Here is a 19,091-nt window from a genome sequence, read left to right as displayed (position 1 = left end):
CACTTGAATAATTATTAATGCTCATTTTTTTCTGATCAATAAATACAATAGGAAAATCAATAATTACTCGTCTCCTAATTCCTATGAATAAACCGCCCTTTTAAATAAACTCTAGAAATGTAAACAGTCTATTACTATTCTATTTGGTAAACGGCATGGATATTAAAAGGTTAAAATTACCAAATAAAAAGTAACATGAATGACAGTTCTGAGGAAACTTTTAGTTTTGATCATCATGCATGGGATAAAAACCATTTGTTCGGTTTTGTTGCTGAAATTAAGTTTTATGTCCGAGTATTAAGTATTTTGATTCTAGGAAAATATGGGTAATTATCTCTAAATGTTTTCATATTTATTTTCAGGTATCGATGGAAACTGCTTTACTGCAATGGGCAGACTACACGTCATCAGAAGCGAAATTGGTTAAATGGATCGACGAACATACCAAGAAACTATCTGAAGTGCAACAGATCAGTGTTCCATCTGTCACTAAGGAGAATGTGAACCAAAGACGAGCAAAACTGAGAAAAGCAGATGTAATTAAAACTTTCTTTTTCGTTTGTCAAACTTATGCCATATGCAGGGGATGCCAATTTTCTTTTCTATGTAGAAAAATTTCTTCTAGTGATAGCAACATTTATATTTTAGCATATAATGTCCCACATCACTACAAGTTAATGATTCGAATGTTCATATACACTGGTGTAAGAAGTTAAGAGAATTTGCAGACGTGGTCGATTATCTCTAGAACTACAGGACCGATTTCAATGAAATTCGATATGTACATACATTGATATAATACAAAACAAATAACAATTCAACAATTTTAATACACCCGCATGATCATGCGTAACACTCGTTGGAGTCGGAAGGTATGAAACAGCGGTTGCAGAATAAACAAAAAAATGGGTTAATCAATGGGACCACAGGGCAATTCAGGCCAATTGCCACAGAAAATTATAAACAGCCTTATTTCAAGTATGAAATCACGCCATTACCCATTGATTAACCCATTTTTTTTCATTCTGTAACCGCTGTTTCATACCTTTCGACTCCAACGAGTGTTACTCATGATCATGCGTGTGCATTACAATTGTTGAATTGTTATTTGTTTTGTATTATATCAATGTATGTACATATCGAATTTCATTAAAATCGGTCCTGTAGTTCTAGAGATAATCGACCACGTCTGCTAATTCTCTAACACCAGTGTAAAAAGCCACTTCTTTCGTGGTGTGGCTTTAAAAATGTTGGCAAATGAACCAAAAATTCTGAACACTTTAGTTTTTGACTGTCTGTCACTCTTTAAAATATTTTGCAAAGAATATGGCTGTTGGCAGTTCCACATATGCATTAGGTCCATAAAAACGTTTCAAGTACAATGAGAATTTTATCTGTTTTTCAAGATTTAATAAACATTTTGATTAAGCAAAAAGTCGAATTTCATATTCGTTAAAAAATAAAAATTATAATTATCGAAATTTATGTCCACATAGAGTGTTCAATGTGTACAGCTCTTAATAAAGGTTTCTAGAATCCTTATCAGAAATAAAATAAAAATGTCATAGATTTAAAATCAAAAACTAAGATTAAGTGAAAACAAATAAAATCATTATCAGAATCAGGCAAAACGTTATGGAGTTTATTTAAGCAAAAGAAAAGACTAAATTTGATTATCATGTCGCTTTCACATTTAAATACAATGTCGTTCAAATATTAACACTTTTTCGCAGAATGAATTAGGCCTCAGTATAAACTAACAACTAACCACCACGCATAAAGGTATAGATCACCACAATTACGCATTCTGCTTACTTAATATTTGATTAACTCCTAGGAGCATAAATGTTAAGTAGTTTAAACAATTATAATAAAATTTTAACTTCTTAATTTAATTAACATATATTGAATTTCTAAACTATTTTCAGAGTATCGTTCAAGATGTGGAATCCTTTGAACCAATGATAGAATCCGTCAACGCAAAGGCCGAACAACTCCAGCAAGGAATCACACCAGCTATCCAGCAAAAATATCAAGAGCTTGTACAAGAAGCGAAGGTATTGATGGAATTGCATTCAATGAGTGTGGAATTTTTACTGTTTCGCAATATATTACTGTAATTCAACTTTCTTTTTTACGTTTAGAATTTCAGAGATAAAGAGAAAAACGTAATGGCTATTATTCAGCAATTTCTGGACTCCTGCTTGGACGTTTCAAAATGGTTGAATACATCGAGAGAAAAAATGAGTAAATGTGCAGCACCATCTGGAGATCGAGATGTGCTGAAAGACAAAACGAGCAAAATAAAGGTAATTCATTTCGATCTTCATGGAATGCTACGTTTCTTTAAGAAGGAATTCTCAAACAGGGCCGGATTAATCGTACTCCGGGGCCCTAGGCCATTCAAATTTTTGGGGCCCCTAGATAAAAAAATTTTCTCATATATTTTTTATTTATTCAAATATTTCAATAAGTATTCAAATAAGTATTTATACATCTTTTCATTTAAGAAAGCATATTTAAAATTAAAATAAATAATAATAAATTAAATTTTACTTTATTTTATTAAATTAGAACTAAAAAATAATCATAAAACTTTGAAAAAAATTGAAAAATCATTGTTTTTCTTAATTTTGTTAAAATTTATTTTCAAAAAATCCATTTTAAGGGACAAAGCATCTCGCATTTTTCATAGGTATGTCCCAGATTAATTTTTTGACGCAGATGGAATACCGGTGTCCGTTTTAAACATTTTTTCTGGCTTTCTAATCAAAAGCGAATACATAATTTGATATTTTTTAATAATAAAAAACAGTCTAATAGTAATAAAATGTGTTAGATTATCGGAATTATGTTTGTACTGAAATACAAAATTCAAAAAAAGTAGTTTAGAATTTTTTTTTCATTCATGTTCAAAAATGTATTTATAATTAATTTTGTAAATTTAAAGAAATTTCAATAAAGAATTAATTGTTTCTCTTTGATCTAAATAACTGCAAGCAAGTGCAAATTTGAAAAACTATTGTTTAGAAGTGAATTGTGTTTGGAAGATTTTGCCTTTAACGCAGAAAAAAAATACTGGTGTTGCATACTGTATATCATGTAACCATAAATTATTAAAATGCTAAATATAATATTTCCCCCTTATTTTGACCTAAATTAATACAAAATAATCAAAAAATGTTGAATTAAAATTCTGCGTCAAAGGTTTCTCAGAAGCAACTGTGTTATGTAGAGCATAGATGAAGGATTTATTATATGAGATGCTGGTTTTAAGATGTTCATAATTATATTAAAGTTTCCGTGAAAAAAATAAAAAAGAGAACTTCTTAATAACTTTTGGCGTAACGGTCAGAATTCGACGTACTAATAGTCGATCTAAATAACTCGAGGTTTTAAACTTAAAAATATATTAACCAAATATATTAACTCGAGGTCCAAATATTGTGCAAACGGTATTTTAAGTTACGAAATCAGACACAAAAATGTATTTTTATGAGTCAACATGCATTTTCTTTTGACAGATTTAAATTCTGGACCCTTGATGTAGCCGCAACGTGGAAAATATGAGTCCAATACTTTTGTCAAAACAGCGATCAAAAGTTTGGATCCTTTAATGTTAATTAAGACTGCGAATAGCAGAAACAAATCGACAGATCCAAAATATTCAAAAACCAAACATAATCATATGAACTAACAACTGTGTTGTATTCTTGCTTCAATTATGCTTATTAAATAATGATTCACTTATGCTTAATGATTTTTAAAAACTTATGATTGAAATGCTTAATGATGCTTATGCTTAATGATTGAAATTTTTTTATTTTGTCTAGATTTTACAATCTGAATTGGATGAAGGACTTGAAAAACTTAGAAATGCTGCAAGACTTGGAGAAATCGCAAAAGCAAGTGTGGACGAAGAGGAAAAAATTATGATTGATGATGAGTTGGCTAAGCTTCAAGAGGAATATGAATTACTGAAAGAGAATATTAACGAGATCAAAATTTCCTTGGACGTTGGAGTTGTTAAATGGAACGAATATGATGAACAATATACAAAATGTTCTGAGTGGCTTTTGAAAATGGAACCACTTGTTCAGTCTTATGCTAAGCCTCAACTTGACCTGCTTTCAAAGCGAGCCAAATTGCAAGAATTTCAGGTAAACTTCACTAAAGCAATCTGGCAAACAAAATAAGATTTTTTATGATTTTCACCGTATAGTTAGCTAAACTATTTTTTACAATTATAGTGTTGCTGATTCATACAGTTTTCCGCGTTTCGACTGTGTAAATATGGAAAGCCTTTGAAAATTGAAAAAAAAAAAATTTTTCTTGATATATTTTTTTAATGGTGGCCAGCATTTTTTTATTTAGAAAAAATTCCTCATTTTAATAAAGTTTTCGCAATTCCGAGTCATACCGTTCTTTATTAGTTCTTCAGAGGAAGAAAGTTACCTTATTTAGGCAACTAACAAGGTAACCACCATGGTCAGAAAGGTTTATGAGCCAGGTGTGCAATAAGCAATCTGGACGACTTAATCAGCAAATAAAATAGGATTTTAAGGATTTTCACCGTATAGTAAGCTAAACTATTTTTCACAATTACAGTGTCGCTGATTCATATAGTTTTCCCATATTTCGATTGTGTGAATATGGTAATCTGTGATAATCATAATCGATTGTGTGAACATGGTATACAAAGCAAAGCAAATAAATACAGCCCAGTACAAAATTGGCCTTATCAGGGAGCATTGTTAAGGTGAAAAGGAAAAGTTTTAAATATATAAGTCAAATTTTCTGACAGAATCTCTATATTATTAATTTCATTATTAGTATTACCAGCATGCTTTGTTTTCTTCAGCTGATACCAGTAACTAACATTGATAAAGCTGAATTGGCATTTTACCTTCTTTCTGGTCTCTATTTGATCCACTTTGTACACATAAGTGTATTTTTCTTCTTCAATGGCATGACAGTCCAGGGTAGGCCCTAGTCTTTTCAAGAACTTTCTTCCTGGCATCTCTTTTGTTGGCCATAGTCTCTTAATCATTCCCTCTCAGGATAAGATATTTACTCTTCATGACGACTTTTAATGTAACTAAATTCTTCGTGTTAGTTTAAAAATCTTACGATTCTGAAACAAATATTATTAGTGATATTATTTGTACTATTTATTTATATGCTCTCAGAAAATATAACTTAATGCTTTATTTAATAATTTTTCAATTTGATGTTTAATTATTATTTTTGCAGCTCGACTCTTAAGTTTTAAATGAAAATAATATGAAATTATGCTTAATCACCTGATATTTATGTTGTCATTGTAAATTTTTTTAATTAAAATATGTTCTACATAACTAAGACGCTAACAGGAAATTTTGTTTACAGGACCATCTACAAACCATATTTGATTACCAGGGTGAATTTGACAAACTAAACATGAGAGCTCAACTGCTTTTAGAAACTTATTCCGACTCGAGTATCTCAAATGCATTTACTCAGCTTTCAAGAAAATATGGATCACTTGTGTCATTCTCAAAGGAAGTCATGCATCAATTAGAGCATCACTTCCAAGAGCACCAACAGCAACAATGCATGTACAGCGAATGCATCGAATTGATAGATGTCTCACGAGAAAGATTGAATGATTGCAATCGACCATCAAGTAGTGTTGACGAAATTAATGCGAAACTGAGCAGCTTAAAAGCACTGTCGAATAGCATGGAACAAGCTCAAAACAAAATAAGGTACACCATGGAATTGACAGAAAAAGTAATATTAAATACTGATCCAAGTGGTACGGGTAGCATTAAAGAAGATGCTGATAACTTGAAAGCTGATTTTGAAGCCTTGTTGAAAGACATTTCACAAGTTCAAGCTGAACTGACTGAAAGACTAGCTATGGTAGGAGAATTCAACAAGACTTTACGACAATTTAAAGTTTGGCTGGATGAAATTGAAAGTGAGATAGAAGCTACTGGTAAACAAGAACTTAATTCACTCATTGAAAAAAAATCTATATTAGAGAAATATAGCACAATTTTTAAGGATGTACAAGCTCATGAGCCAACAGCAAAGCGCTTGCAGGGAGATGCTGTTAATCATCCTAATATGAAGGACGAGATAGAAAGTTTACTGGAAAGGTACAATAACTTTTTACTGATATCTCAATCTTGTACAACACAATTGCAAAAAGAAATTGAAGAGCTTGAAGAATACAAAATCATCTATAATACCGCTGAAACTTGGTTGCGTGAAACAAAATTGAACCTTCACAACATCGGGTTACAAGCCGGTAGCGTCTCAATGATTCTTGAAAAACTATCTGAATTCGAAAAACTAAAAGAATCTTTTGAGGAAGGTGAAGTATTAGTGAAAAAAGCAAATGAGTATGGGGAAAGTGCGGGAAATAACTTGGGTTATATTGGAAGAGATAGAATCCAATCAGAACTTGAACTCTTGAACTCAAATCTAGAATCTTTAAATATTTTGGTAAATGATTTGGAATCAGGTTTGAAGCGTTGTCATGATATTTGGTCTCAATATGAAGCAGCTCTATCTGAATTCCGAACCTGGGTTACAGACACTCAGAATGAAGTTAAACCTTACATCGAGTCCAATCCAGAAATTTCTGATGCCGAGAGACTTCAGAAACTAAAAGAAACACAAAATTTGATAAAAGAGCACAAACATGATGCAGACTCTCTTAATGCAGTGTGTGAAACTTTAGTTGAAGTAAGTTCTTTTACTCCGTGTCGTGATGAGGTTCTATCGTTGAGTGGAGAATATGCCAGTTTAAATTCGATAGTTTCAGATACAATAACAAAACTTGAAAAATACATCCTTAATCAAGGGGATTTTAAAGAGGCTTGTAATGAGTTTACCCAGTGGTATGATCACAATAAAGCTGTTTTCGATAGCAATTGTGATATTAAAGGTGATCAAGAAGCTCTTGAAAACAGGCTTAAAAATTTTAAATCCTTGAACTCTAACCTTCCAGAAGGGCAAAGACTACTCTCTGCTTCATGCGATTGCGGTAATAAGGTTATGTGCATTTTACCTGAAACAGCTCAAGTCACTATCAAATCTAAAATAGACGAAATGAAGCAAAACTATTCTGAATTTGCTACAAGCGTGACTGAACATACTGCTTTGCTGTCCTCCATATTGTCTAGGCTTCAAGAACTATCGCAAAATAAGGCTAAATTCAAGGACTGGCTGTCTAGCGTAGAATTAAAAGTGCCAGAAAAAATTATAACCAATGGGGAAATCGTTGAAATAAGGACTAAGGTGGAAAATTTTAAGCAAATTATAACAGATATTGAAAATCACAGGTCTGCCTTAAAAGATTTAACAAACGAATCAAATGAACTATCTTTAAAAACGGGTGAGGATTTTGAAAAGGTAAAGATTGCTGAAATATCTGAACACTTTGAGGCAGTATTAAAAAAATCAAAATATTTGCTAGAACAGCTTCAAAACGAATATTCTAACCTGCAGTCTTACAATCAAGATCTTCAAGAAATTGAAAAATGGCTTCTCCAAATGTCTTATAATTTAATGTCCCACCATTCTTTACAAATATCGAACCTGGTGAAAACTCGAGAACAAAGTGCGAAACATAGAATCATTCTTCAAGAAATCCAGAACTATCAATCTTCAATTGATAGTTTGAAAGAAAAAGGCAACACCATTAAAGATGAATATAAGAACTATAATACGAAAATAGTTAATCAAATCGAACAGCAAATTAGCAATGTTCAAGACAGCTATGATTCTCTTTTAGCTACAGCAGAAAGTATTCAAGCTCAGCTTGATGACGCATTGAATAAGTTTAAAATTTATGAGGATAGTCTATTACTTTGTGAAAAACTTTTAGGCGAAGCAAGGCCTTTTATAAGTTCTGGTTTAGACCCATTGAAGTATTCCTCACATGAAGCTGTTGACAGGTATGAAACTTCGAAAAAGATTTTAAATAAACTTCTAGATGGTAGAGAACAGCTTCAAAATGCAATACAAGGGTGTGTAGAAGCCACTTCCTCAATTAGTCGACCGTCAAGTCCAGATGTTGGATTTGCCTCATCACTACCTGAGAAAGAAATGCAAATTAAAATTCAGTTGCAGGACTATATTGAGCAGTTAAAGGCATTTTCACTTTCTTTGGAAGGCCTGATAAGCGACTGGGAGCGTATTAATAAACTTAAACTAGAAATTGAAAAATGGATTGAAGAGAAAGAATGTTTCATTAAATCCCTCGAAGCCAACCCCATTTCTTTCAGTGTAGAGTCTTTAAGCAACAGGCTGCATGAGATCGAAGAGATTAAAATTCAAATCACCGAAAAGGAATCCGATATAGATAGCGTTGAAAAAAGAAAAGGAAAATTCAAAGAGGTTTCCAATATTGGAATCTTAAAAGAGAAATTAAAGAATCTCTCTGCTCAAGTAGATAGGTTAATGAACAAGTATATATCTCAGAAATTAGCTATTGAAGAAATGAAAGTTATTTTCGTTGAAGTTGAAAATCAGATAAAACTATCTGATGAAAAAATTGGTAATATTGAAAATCAAAAAATAGCCTCTTCTCAAAAGAAGCAATTATTACATCAATGTTCTGAAGATCTGAAACTGGTTGATTTGCTGATTACAAAACTGAAAAGTATGACCGATAGCTTGAGCAATGAATTGTCTTCGGAAAGTCAATCAGATATTTACAACAAAATCTTTGCCATCGAGAAGCGCTTAGATGATCTCAGAAATAAGTGCTTACGTAAAATAGAAAGCATCGAGCTTGTTGAGACAAATAAAAGCAAATTGCGTGAAGAACTTGCTTCCATTCTAGAATGGATTAATGAGAAAAAACTGCAAATGAAGACATTACCAAAACCTGGATTTCAGAAGATTACCATTGAGAACACCGTGCAAGAAGTGAAATCTATTCAAAGAGAAACACAGAATAAAGAGATTGTCATGCAATCGTGTGAAAAGAAAGTGGAAAATCTGTGCACTAGTGTAGACCAGAAAGAGACTGAAGTTTTGCTTCAAGATGTGCAAAGTATGAAGACCAAGTTCGAAGAATTATGTAAACTTATAGAGTCTGAATTGGAAAAAGTGAACTCTCATCTATCCAAATGCTCTCAGTTTGAGAAAGAATTGAATGAAATTAAGCAATGGATTAGGGAAAAAGAACAGAGCGTAAATAGAATGGAATGGTTCTCGGGTAAATCGGAAGAACTTTTGGAAACAAAATCTCTTTTTACGTTAGAAGAAACAATAATAAAGAAGTATGAAGAAAGTGAGATCTCAAATCTTTATAAATCAGCTTCTGATTTAGAAGATTTATGTAACGGTGAAGATCAAGTTTGCTTAAAATCCCTTCTTGATGACGTTAAGAGGCAATTAAACCATCTGAAAAAACTTTTAGAGAAACAAATAGATGAAATCAATAAGATGATTGAGAAGCAAAAACAATTCAATGAGTCCTTAGAAACCATTCAATCCTGGTTAACAAAGGTAGAGACAATAGTATCAAGTAATTTGCGTTTGGATGCCTATTTAGAAGTTATAGAGGAACAGAAAGAAACTTACAAGTCTTTAGTAGAGGAAAGTAAAGAAGTTATAGAGGAGATCAAAAAGTTCCAACACATATCTGAAGTAGTCGAAAAGAAGATGAGAAATGCAGACAAAATAAATCTTCAGAATAAAACGAAGACCCTTAAGGAAAAGCATAGACGGTTGGAGGAAGCCTTGCAAGAACGATTATTGTTAATTGACGAAGCGATTTACCTTCAGAAAGAGCAAAAGCAACAGCTTGAAGAAAGCTCAAGAAGATTCGAAGAGATAAAAATGGAAGTTCAAGATTTAAATAAACCTCTTGGGTTATCTTTATCGGACATAGAAACTGTTTTACAAAATTATGAATCTATTTTTCATAGAATACAAGATCTCAAAGATAGGTTGCAAAGCATACAGCCAGTTCCAAGTTATGTTGATCAATTCAATACCTTGATATCTAAATATGAGGAATTGATGCAAGAAGTCTTTGACAAACTTGTAAAAACAAGACAGTCCTATGCAAACAGAGAACAGTATCACAACCTTATTAAAGAGATCAATGAAACAATCTCAAACTGTAGCGAGACTGTAACTCGAATTAATGACGACAGTATTCCACCTGATGAAAAGCTTACAAAATACCAAAGTGTGTTTGAGGATATATCGCAATGTGAAGCTCAGCATATCAAAGCTAGTGACAAAGGGGATCAGATTGCAAAAGAAGGTACAGCTAGTGATTGCAATAAAATTATGGAAGAACTGCAACAGTTAAAGAAAAGGCTTAACGATTTGAAAAGGACTGTAGTTAATCTGAAAACCGAGCATGAGCATCTCATTGCAGAACAAAAGAAATGCGTACAGGAATTAGATTGTATTTTGGAGCAAATGAGGAATGGTGTTGCCAGTTTGCAATCTCAGCCGATGTTGAATCTTTCTTCTCAAAGTGTTCAGAAGGAAATAAATAAACATAAGGTATGTATTTCCATTTCTGTGGATTTTAAAGGTTACCCCCAAAAAAATGCAGAGTGCTTTTCTTTCCGAATTATTATTGGATATGATGAAAACTTAGTATGATAAATGCTATAAAATTCGTTATCTCTATTCGTCGTAAAAAATTTATTAAAAAAAAAACTTCTTCGTATTTCCGAAGATTAACATTAAAGTTCTGAAACATTTTCTTCCTGCAAAATTAAGTCTTGTCTGTGTGATTTGCATTATTTTTAAATTAGAAAAAAAGTGAACTCTAAAGTTTCTTGATATCATATAAACCAAGCAAAACATAAAGATATATGACGAAATCTTATAATTTAAACACCAAGATACATTAAGCATTGATTATAAACCTAAGAAACTTTTTCTGGAAAACTCGTCGAATTTTTTTCTTGAAGAAATCGCATACTGCTTCAATTTTATTTCTACCATATTAAATAGAAATTTAATCAACTGTGTTTTACATAGTTTAGATGTCATAAATCATCATAAATCGAGACTATTTGCGACAAATGTTGTGTTTTCCAGGTTTATTAGTTCTATTTTCTCTGCCAAATAAATAAATTAGTTCATACACAAATAAATAAATATATATATATATATGTAACATAAAAAGCTTCTATTAATCTTTTTATGTTAGTTTCTTTGCTATAAAACAACTCCTACTTTATTCCTAATTAATTATTCTATTTGAAATACTTTCTCACACTTTTAAAAGCCACATCCTGTTCTTAAATCTATTTTTGGCTCAACTATGCATTTAATTAAGAGCAGGACATATTTCCCTTGCTTTGTGTGGGAACGCGCGATCTCTTTCATAAACCAATACTAATCCTTGGGACTTCCCTTTTCCCCTCAAATATAACAAAATAGAGGGAAATTCCTTTGCTACTTTCCCTAAGATAAAAACTTGAGCACACAGTTTTTGAGTGCGATTTTGAGCTCCGCCTTTGCTAGAAAATGTCTTAAATATACTATGTGAAGTTAATAAAAATATTTTTTGCCTTCCAACTGCTATCTGCGTGGCCTAACATCACTCACCATGACTGCTACCCTTTCATATATATATATATATATATTGCGACATACTTCCCTAGAAGTTTGCCGGCAAGAAGTACAGCTCATCCCCATAATTAAAACTGTATAGGAACCCATACTCGGAAATGTCGTGGTACGCTGCTTGAGGCGCTTTCCTATCATGAACTATTTCTTTGTGAGCTTCTAAACAGTTTTAATAATAGGGAAGCACCTCTAACCGTGTAAGATGACATTTCCTGGAATGTGACCTTATACAATATTAATCCTGATGATGTACCCTAACTCCCCTAGTAGTTTATCGCAACATTTATGCGACCCCCTGTTATACCTAAAAAAATCTAAATTTATACATTTTGACAAAAAATAGATTAGAGGTGTCATTTAAAAAAAAAACACTACCCAGAAAAATTAATTTTAGTTGTGAAATCCCAACACCCAAATTAATCAAGATATAGTATTTGTATAAATGCAACAAAAATTTGTTCCCAAGTATAATGAGCATAAATGCATTAAATAAATGTGTCTGGATTGTCTTATTTTTTATTTTCCCAAGTTATTATCAATGGTACTCACTAAAACTCTTTATTTTTATAGCATCTTTCTACAGAACTGAGCGAACGTTTGAATGATGCTTCCACTCTTTGTCAACAAATTGAGAATGAGGTTCAGGTCAGTTCCCTTCCGGCATCGATTCGAGAACAAATAGAAGAATGCCTTGTTCTGCAGCAAACTTTACCTATAATCATTGAAGAACAACTTCTCTATCTGAAGAATGCCTCTGAAATGAGAAAAGAATTTGAGAGTTTAGTTGCCAACCTGAAGAAGTTCTTGGATGGTGCAGAAAAATTACTCGAATTCTCTTCCCTTGGTGTAGACTTTTCAAGCGTCGACAGTAAACTAATGGATCTTCAGGTAAATGTTATTTTCTGATTACCCATAGCCCAACACCTTTAACGGGCAAACCCTTTGAAGGGGATAGAGCGATCGCTTCCCAAAGAAGTACAGATTCGAATCTCAGCGATGGCTAATCAATTCGAATTTTTCACCCGGCTCGAACCGACCCTAGTGCTGACGTAAAATATCTTAAGCTGTAAACTGTGCATAGGTTAGAGTCCTCTTGCCGTTGGACTAGCCATAGGAGGTTTCCGTGGTTCTCCATGCAATTATATCTATGTTCATTCTTCTCTCCATGTAACGCAAATGCGGGTTAATTCCATCTAAAGGTCCTCTACGAAAACTAGTTAGCCTCAATGCTTGCTCCAGGAGCTCCCTTGTCTTCTGTGTTGGGCTCAAAATCGCAAGTCTACGAATTTAAACTCAGATAGCTGTAAGCCCAAATATTCATTGACTGTCCAACGCCGATAATGGAATAAGATAAATTCTTTGGTGAATTTGCCTCCCTTAGGTATACATGTGTCACATAATCTAGAGGTATTCCCGTGATCTTTTCATTCTTTTTTTTCTATGTATATACTTGTCATCAACACAATTTAATCAGCTGATATAGACTACATCACAACATTTCCTACTATTACAGTATGGTTGCTACAATTCAGTATAGCCGTTTTCGGCTCATCTGCAATTGAATTTGACATTTTTTCCAATCCTTTTCAGGAGAAGACTATATGTCTCACTCAGATACTTAAAAAGGAAAAGAAAACAGTGTATAATTATTTAAATTTAAGCATTTATCTTGTATATACTCCTTTTACCCTAACGTACAAAATCTCATTTTGTATGTGAAATAATATAGTTGGTGATTTTTCTTTTAAAAAACTGAATTGATGTCAAGCAGAAGATAATCACTTAATTTAAATGTTAGAAGGAAAAAAAAGCTCATATAGTTTTGTTGCACACTTTAGGAGATACATTATAACTGAGCGGCTTTTCATAAGTACACTTGGTGTTCTTAGAGTCAGACCGTCATCATATGTTAGTATCGTTCACCATATTCACATCACTATAATTCATAGAAAACTGATCTTTCCTTCCAATTGATCATTGTATATTGCCTTTTTATGTCAACATAAAATGCACTATTGCAAACTTTTCTCAATGACGCATTCGTGCGTGCTTGTACAAGTGATATATTCCAGCTTAAGTGCATCACGCAATTGCAGAAACACTTGCTTCCTCGAAACTCCTCATCTTGTTTGGGGGCATCAAATACATTCTGTTAAGGCTTATAATTTTTAAAAAAAAACTGTATTGTTTTAGTTTTGGATGTAACCTAGCGTAGCTCTTGTAAATTTGGGCTAATAAAAACATTTCAATATAAAAAACCAAAATAAATTTTAACTTGTTCCCTAAATTGCACTCTAAATACATACAATAAGTAAGCAATAAATTTTACAAAAAACTTAGAACATTTTCTAATTTTTTCCCCTCGCGTACTATACCATCTTCATCTTAATTCGGAATTCACAGCCCCAAGACAAAATGAATTTATTTTGTTGGTTTTAATGTTTTGCTTTTCCTTCTGTTTTACGTCACATGCATTTTATTTATATTGAGAACATGACACCCTAATCTTTTTTGCTTTGAGTTAGGCGCAGAATAGTCGAATCCAGCTTTTGTGCCATTTGACTCTTCATTTAAATATCATTACCGTCTAAAATTTTCTGTATCTAAAGTTTTCATCTGAGACAAATTTTATGAATATTATGAAAATGGTTTTGTATGTATATTTTGGTGGTTGTTGTATACTATAACGTAGTTAAAAATATAGGAGAGGAGAGAAAAAACTGTCTTAGTCATTAATTTAGCCACTCATTTAAGGTAGCATTTTTTTTGTTGCTTCTCGATACTTTTGTTGTATGTTTGTATAAAATACATTGTTTTAAATCGAGTACTTCAAAGCTACTATTTTGCTTCAATACGCTTATAAAGCACTTAATGCTGTGTTTTAATTGAATGCTTTTTTTTAACTTTTTATTAATTTATACTTTTTATTTTAGTTATTCCTGTGGTCTTATCTCTCCTAATAAAACTTATTTTCAAATTTGTGTCTTTTCAGAGATATTTTGCAGACATAAGCTTCTACGAAAACCAACTAGCTGAAATACAAAAACTATCTTCTCAAATACGTCCAAATTTGGTTGAAGATCAGGTACCTGTTTTAGAAAAGGAAATTGATACCTTGAAGAAAAAACTGAACGATATAATCAATTCGGCTGACAAAATAATTACCGACACAGAAATCGACTGCATATTGTGGAAAGAGTATACTGAACTTTTAAATAAAACCTCGGAGAAATTGAAATCACCAGTTCCGCAAGAGAATCCAGTGAGTGTTTCTGCTCTCAATACCTCCATCAAGAAACTATCAGATCTTCTTCGCCAACTTCAAACTGATCAGGCACTGGTCAATGATCTGAACGAAAAAGCGAGAGTTCTAGATCGCCGGGCTAATAAATTATCATCTGAAGCTATAAACAATCAAATATCAAAGATAAACTCTGAATGGCAAGAGCGTTTGTGTCTCGTAGAAAATCTTGTTTCGACTTTTACTGATGTTCTAAATCAGTGGGAAATTTATTCTGAGGTGGACAGGAATGTGCTTTCTTCTCTTATGGAGCATGAAAGAAAATACGATGAAATTGTGTCTACTACTGAAGTTAAAGAAACGCATCTAAAGGTTGGTTTTATGTATTTCACAGTTTGCATTTATCTTCGTTTAAAGCTCTGTGACGATGTCGCCTTTTGGTGAAGTGTCTAAGGCTTGAATTCTATTCTTGGTAAAACCCTGAATCGTTTTTGGTTAAACCATGATAGTGTTTTAAATTAGTCTTTCTTTCAAAGATTCGTCCAAAAGGGTATTATTTCTATACAGAATATTCAGTAATCACCACGCTGAAGATAAATCTTTAGAATCCTTGTCAAAAATGAGGTAAAAGAAGTATACAGACATTAGGGGTCTCAAGCTAATATTGTATTTAAGAGAAATCTTGTTGTATCGAAATCTATCAACTCACAAGGGGGTAAGGAAGGATGAAAAACTTCGAAACCAATTTGATTGCTTGGGGAAACTTGGAGTCATTTCTAAAAATCATCTTTTCAGCCACTCTCTGTTTCTTCTCTTCTTTCTGTTTAAGACAATCAGACAGGTTTTGATGTTTTCAATGATTAATTTGATATCGTTCTTAGTTTTATATGTATATATATATACATATAAAACTAATAAAACTAACTAGTTTTATATATATATATATATAAANTCAGTATATATAATAAATTACGAACAGGAGGGCCCCTGACAATTTTATGCCCCCCCCCCCATTTCTAGATAAGTTCCTGATGTCAGGTGGGTAAAAATAAGCAAAACCCTTCGAAATTCTAAATTATTGGTCTGGTTTTGTCGAAATTTTTCTTTTTCAATTCTGTGTAAAAAAAAATTTATCGAAAACAATTCCTTATTTATCAAAAGAGTTGTAAGTTTGTAAGTAAGTTGTAAGTTTCTATGTAAGCTTCACTCCTCTCTTATATCCTCCTATATTATATTCCTTTCTCCCATTCTCAAAAGCTCGAGGCTCAAGATTTCCGTCTTTAACCACTTTTACGGCACGCAGTTTTTTTCCTGAAAAAAAAACTATATTAATTTTGGAAATACTAAGTAGCGTGTAAATATTTCACAGAATCATTCATTTTTTCCACACGCTAAGAAAGGGGCCGTGACGGCTCAAGTTATAGAGCGTTCGCCTTCCAATGAGGTGAACCGGAGCTCGAATCCGTCAAAATATCGTCAGTGGTAGACGGATCATAGGTTAGAGTCCCCTTACCATCAGGTTAACCGTGAGAGGTTTTCGTGGTTTACTTCTCCGTGTAACGCAAATACGGGTTAATACCATTAAAAAGTCCTTTACTAAGGCAAATTTCTCCCCATACTTGATCCAGGAGTTCCCTTGTCTTCTGAATTAGTTTCAAAATTACAAGGCTACGGAGTTGTACATTAGTAGTTGTAAACCCAAAAATTGACTCGGCTGTTCAACGATTGTTTTAAGACAATATAAAGAAAAAACGCTAAGAAAGAGCTGGAAATACGAACTTTCCCTTTAGATGTTTAAAAATTATGACTCGTTTATTTTTCCAAATGTTATGAAAGCATCAAAAATATAAACGATTTCTTTTAATAATTGAACTTCGATGAAATGAATGAACTGAACAAATTAACTTTTCTTTCCATCGAAACTATGTGTCTGAATGGGTATATTGTGTCGACACTTTAAAATTTTAGTAATTTGATATGTAGTTTATTTCATTCCGGATAGTATTTCATTTCGCCTTTCTCTGAAGCTTTCAAATGATTACGTATTACTGTACTAATTCGACATTTATCATATGATATTTAAATTGTTTGACTTCACAATCACTATTTTGAAACTATTTCGTGTTTTAAGAGTTTATTTTGTATTTATTTTATTCGAATGATAATGATGTAATTATTTACATTTCGGATTCGCATTAATCGCCTATTCCTGCTTTGTAGTATATTTTCATCATTTCTGCAATAATAATAATAGTATAAAACGAAAGTTTGCTTTTAATGGATGTACAATGCTAATGACATTTTTGATTATCTTTATCTTTGTGCTTTTGTAGCATTTATTGCCGATTATGCCATTTGTATGCTGATGATTCAGGGAAAGATACGCTGGAAACAAGATTCTTTCATTTTTCCTTTCACTTCTTAAGCTTTGATTTGTTTCATTTAGAAAGATGTAGTCATAGAGCTAGAGCTTTAATTACAAAAAATACAAAATTCCACCGCTGTTCTTCAATTACTAATCTAATGGTAAATACAGACTAATATTTACAAAAATTAATAAACATAAAATGATAAAACTGAGTTCGACGATTGCCCTACCACAAATCGCAGGTTAATTAATTTTTTTATTTATTTTTAATCTGTTTCACCATTTTATTTATATTCATTTTCACCGTTTTCCTTATTCACTTATTCCTTTCTTCTTCCTTTTTTCCTTCCCTCAATTCATTCATTCTTTCATTAACTCATTATTAATTCGTTTGCACATTCATTCCATCCAATCACAGTATTAAAAAATTATAAAATGGTATTTTGTAAACTAATGTTTTATAAAAATAAGTAGTCATATTAGTGGAAAATATTAAAAATGATAAATGACTGTAAGTAATTTATTCTAGGAGGAAGTTTACTAGAGAGCACCAAGAAGTGGTAAATGAATAACAATTTTTAAAAAAAGTTTAAAATTCAAGTTTTTTTTAAAAAATGTTTTTGAAAAGTAAAAGAAAAATGCTTCAGTCAGAAGCGAGATTTTTTTTTCATGTAAGAAGGATTCAGAAGGTAAAAACTCAAAAATAAAATGAAATTCCCTAAAATTAAAATGAACTAATTAAAAAAANTGGAAAATATTAAAAATGATAAAAGACTGTAAGCAATTTATTCTTGGAGAAAGTTTACGAGAGAGCACCAATCACAGTATTAAAAAATTATAAAATGGTATTTTATAAACTAATGTCTTATAAAAATAAGTAGTCGTCATATTAGTGGAAAATATTAAAAATGATAAAAGACTGTAAGCAATTTATTCTTGGAGAAAGTTTACGAGAGAGCACCAAGAAGTAGTAACTGAATAACAATTTTTAAAAAAATATTTTTGAAAAGTAAAAGAAAAATGCTTCAGTGAGAGGCGAGATTTTTTTTTTCATGTAAGAAGGATTCAGAAGGTAAAAACTCAAAAATAAAATAAAATTCCCTAAAATTAAAAATTTAAGTAAACTAATTAAAAAAATACTTGAAAATGTTCAAAAAATATCCAATAAACTCATAATGGGAAAAGTTATAGATTGAAAATTATAGATTAAAAAGTTATAGATTATAGTTAAAAATTTATTGTTAATGTTATAATTAAGTAAAATATAGAAATCTCTCGTTTAGTGATTGTAAAAGCAAAATTCTCTTTCACTAGGCTAAATGGAGTTTAATATATTCCATATAAAATAAATTACATAATATAAAATAAACTATATAGTATATGATAAATTATATTTTAAAGAATATATATTGTATAATATGTTGTATAATTTATTATATAATATATATCTTATCATCATACATATTTGTTTTATTTTCTATTCGCTTCCTGTTGCTTGATGTGTCTAGCTTGTGCAAAGTGGGAGCTACGTTCTTTTTATACAGCTAAATAATTTTTTTCCTAAATACAACTAATACAGATTTTTTTTTAATTTTATGCCATCTTATAGAATTTTGTAAATAAAAATCTAAAATACAATTCAGCTTAGTTCAAAATTTCAAAAGCTTCTCTTCATTTATTTTTATAAATGTTTCTAGCTGAAGAGTACACCTTTTTACTTACTGGGATTATTTTCAATCCTTCTGGTTTTAGGAAGGAAAAACAAAAAGAAATGCGAATAATTTTTTATTCTTTAAACGTTGAACCATCATCGCGTATTTTTAAGCATGACGCCATGATCATAGACACGGAATTATTTATCAGATAAAATTAGGACAA

At 31.6% G+C, this 19,091-nt stretch overlaps 1 protein-coding gene across 1 annotated transcript in view; it reads left to right on the top strand.

Moving 5' to 3' along the window:
- LOC107446265 (Muscle-specific protein 300 kDa) overlaps positions 1–19,091 on the top strand; it is a 306,020-nt gene that overhangs the window by 204,688 nt on the left and 82,241 nt on the right. Inside the window, exons 76-82 of the mRNA XM_071184003.1 lie at positions 363–536; positions 1,929–2,057; positions 2,145–2,309; positions 3,834–4,160; positions 5,389–10,524; positions 12,175–12,492; positions 14,597–15,217. Of these exons, the coding sequence (XP_071040104.1) occupies positions 363–536; positions 1,929–2,057; positions 2,145–2,309; positions 3,834–4,160; positions 5,389–10,524; positions 12,175–12,492; positions 14,597–15,217 (6,870 nt within the window). The remainder of the gene's footprint in view (positions 1–362; positions 537–1,928; positions 2,058–2,144; positions 2,310–3,833; positions 4,161–5,388; positions 10,525–12,174; positions 12,493–14,596; positions 15,218–19,091) is intronic.

This window comes from Parasteatoda tepidariorum, chromosome 8 (genome assembly GCF_043381705.1).
Source record: "Parasteatoda tepidariorum isolate YZ-2023 chromosome 8, CAS_Ptep_4.0, whole genome shotgun sequence".
NCBI classification, from domain to species: domain Eukaryota; kingdom Metazoa; phylum Arthropoda; class Arachnida; order Araneae; family Theridiidae; genus Parasteatoda; species Parasteatoda tepidariorum.
The sequence above is the reverse complement of the archived record's forward strand: the minus strand, read 5'-3'. Positions and strand labels throughout refer to the sequence as shown.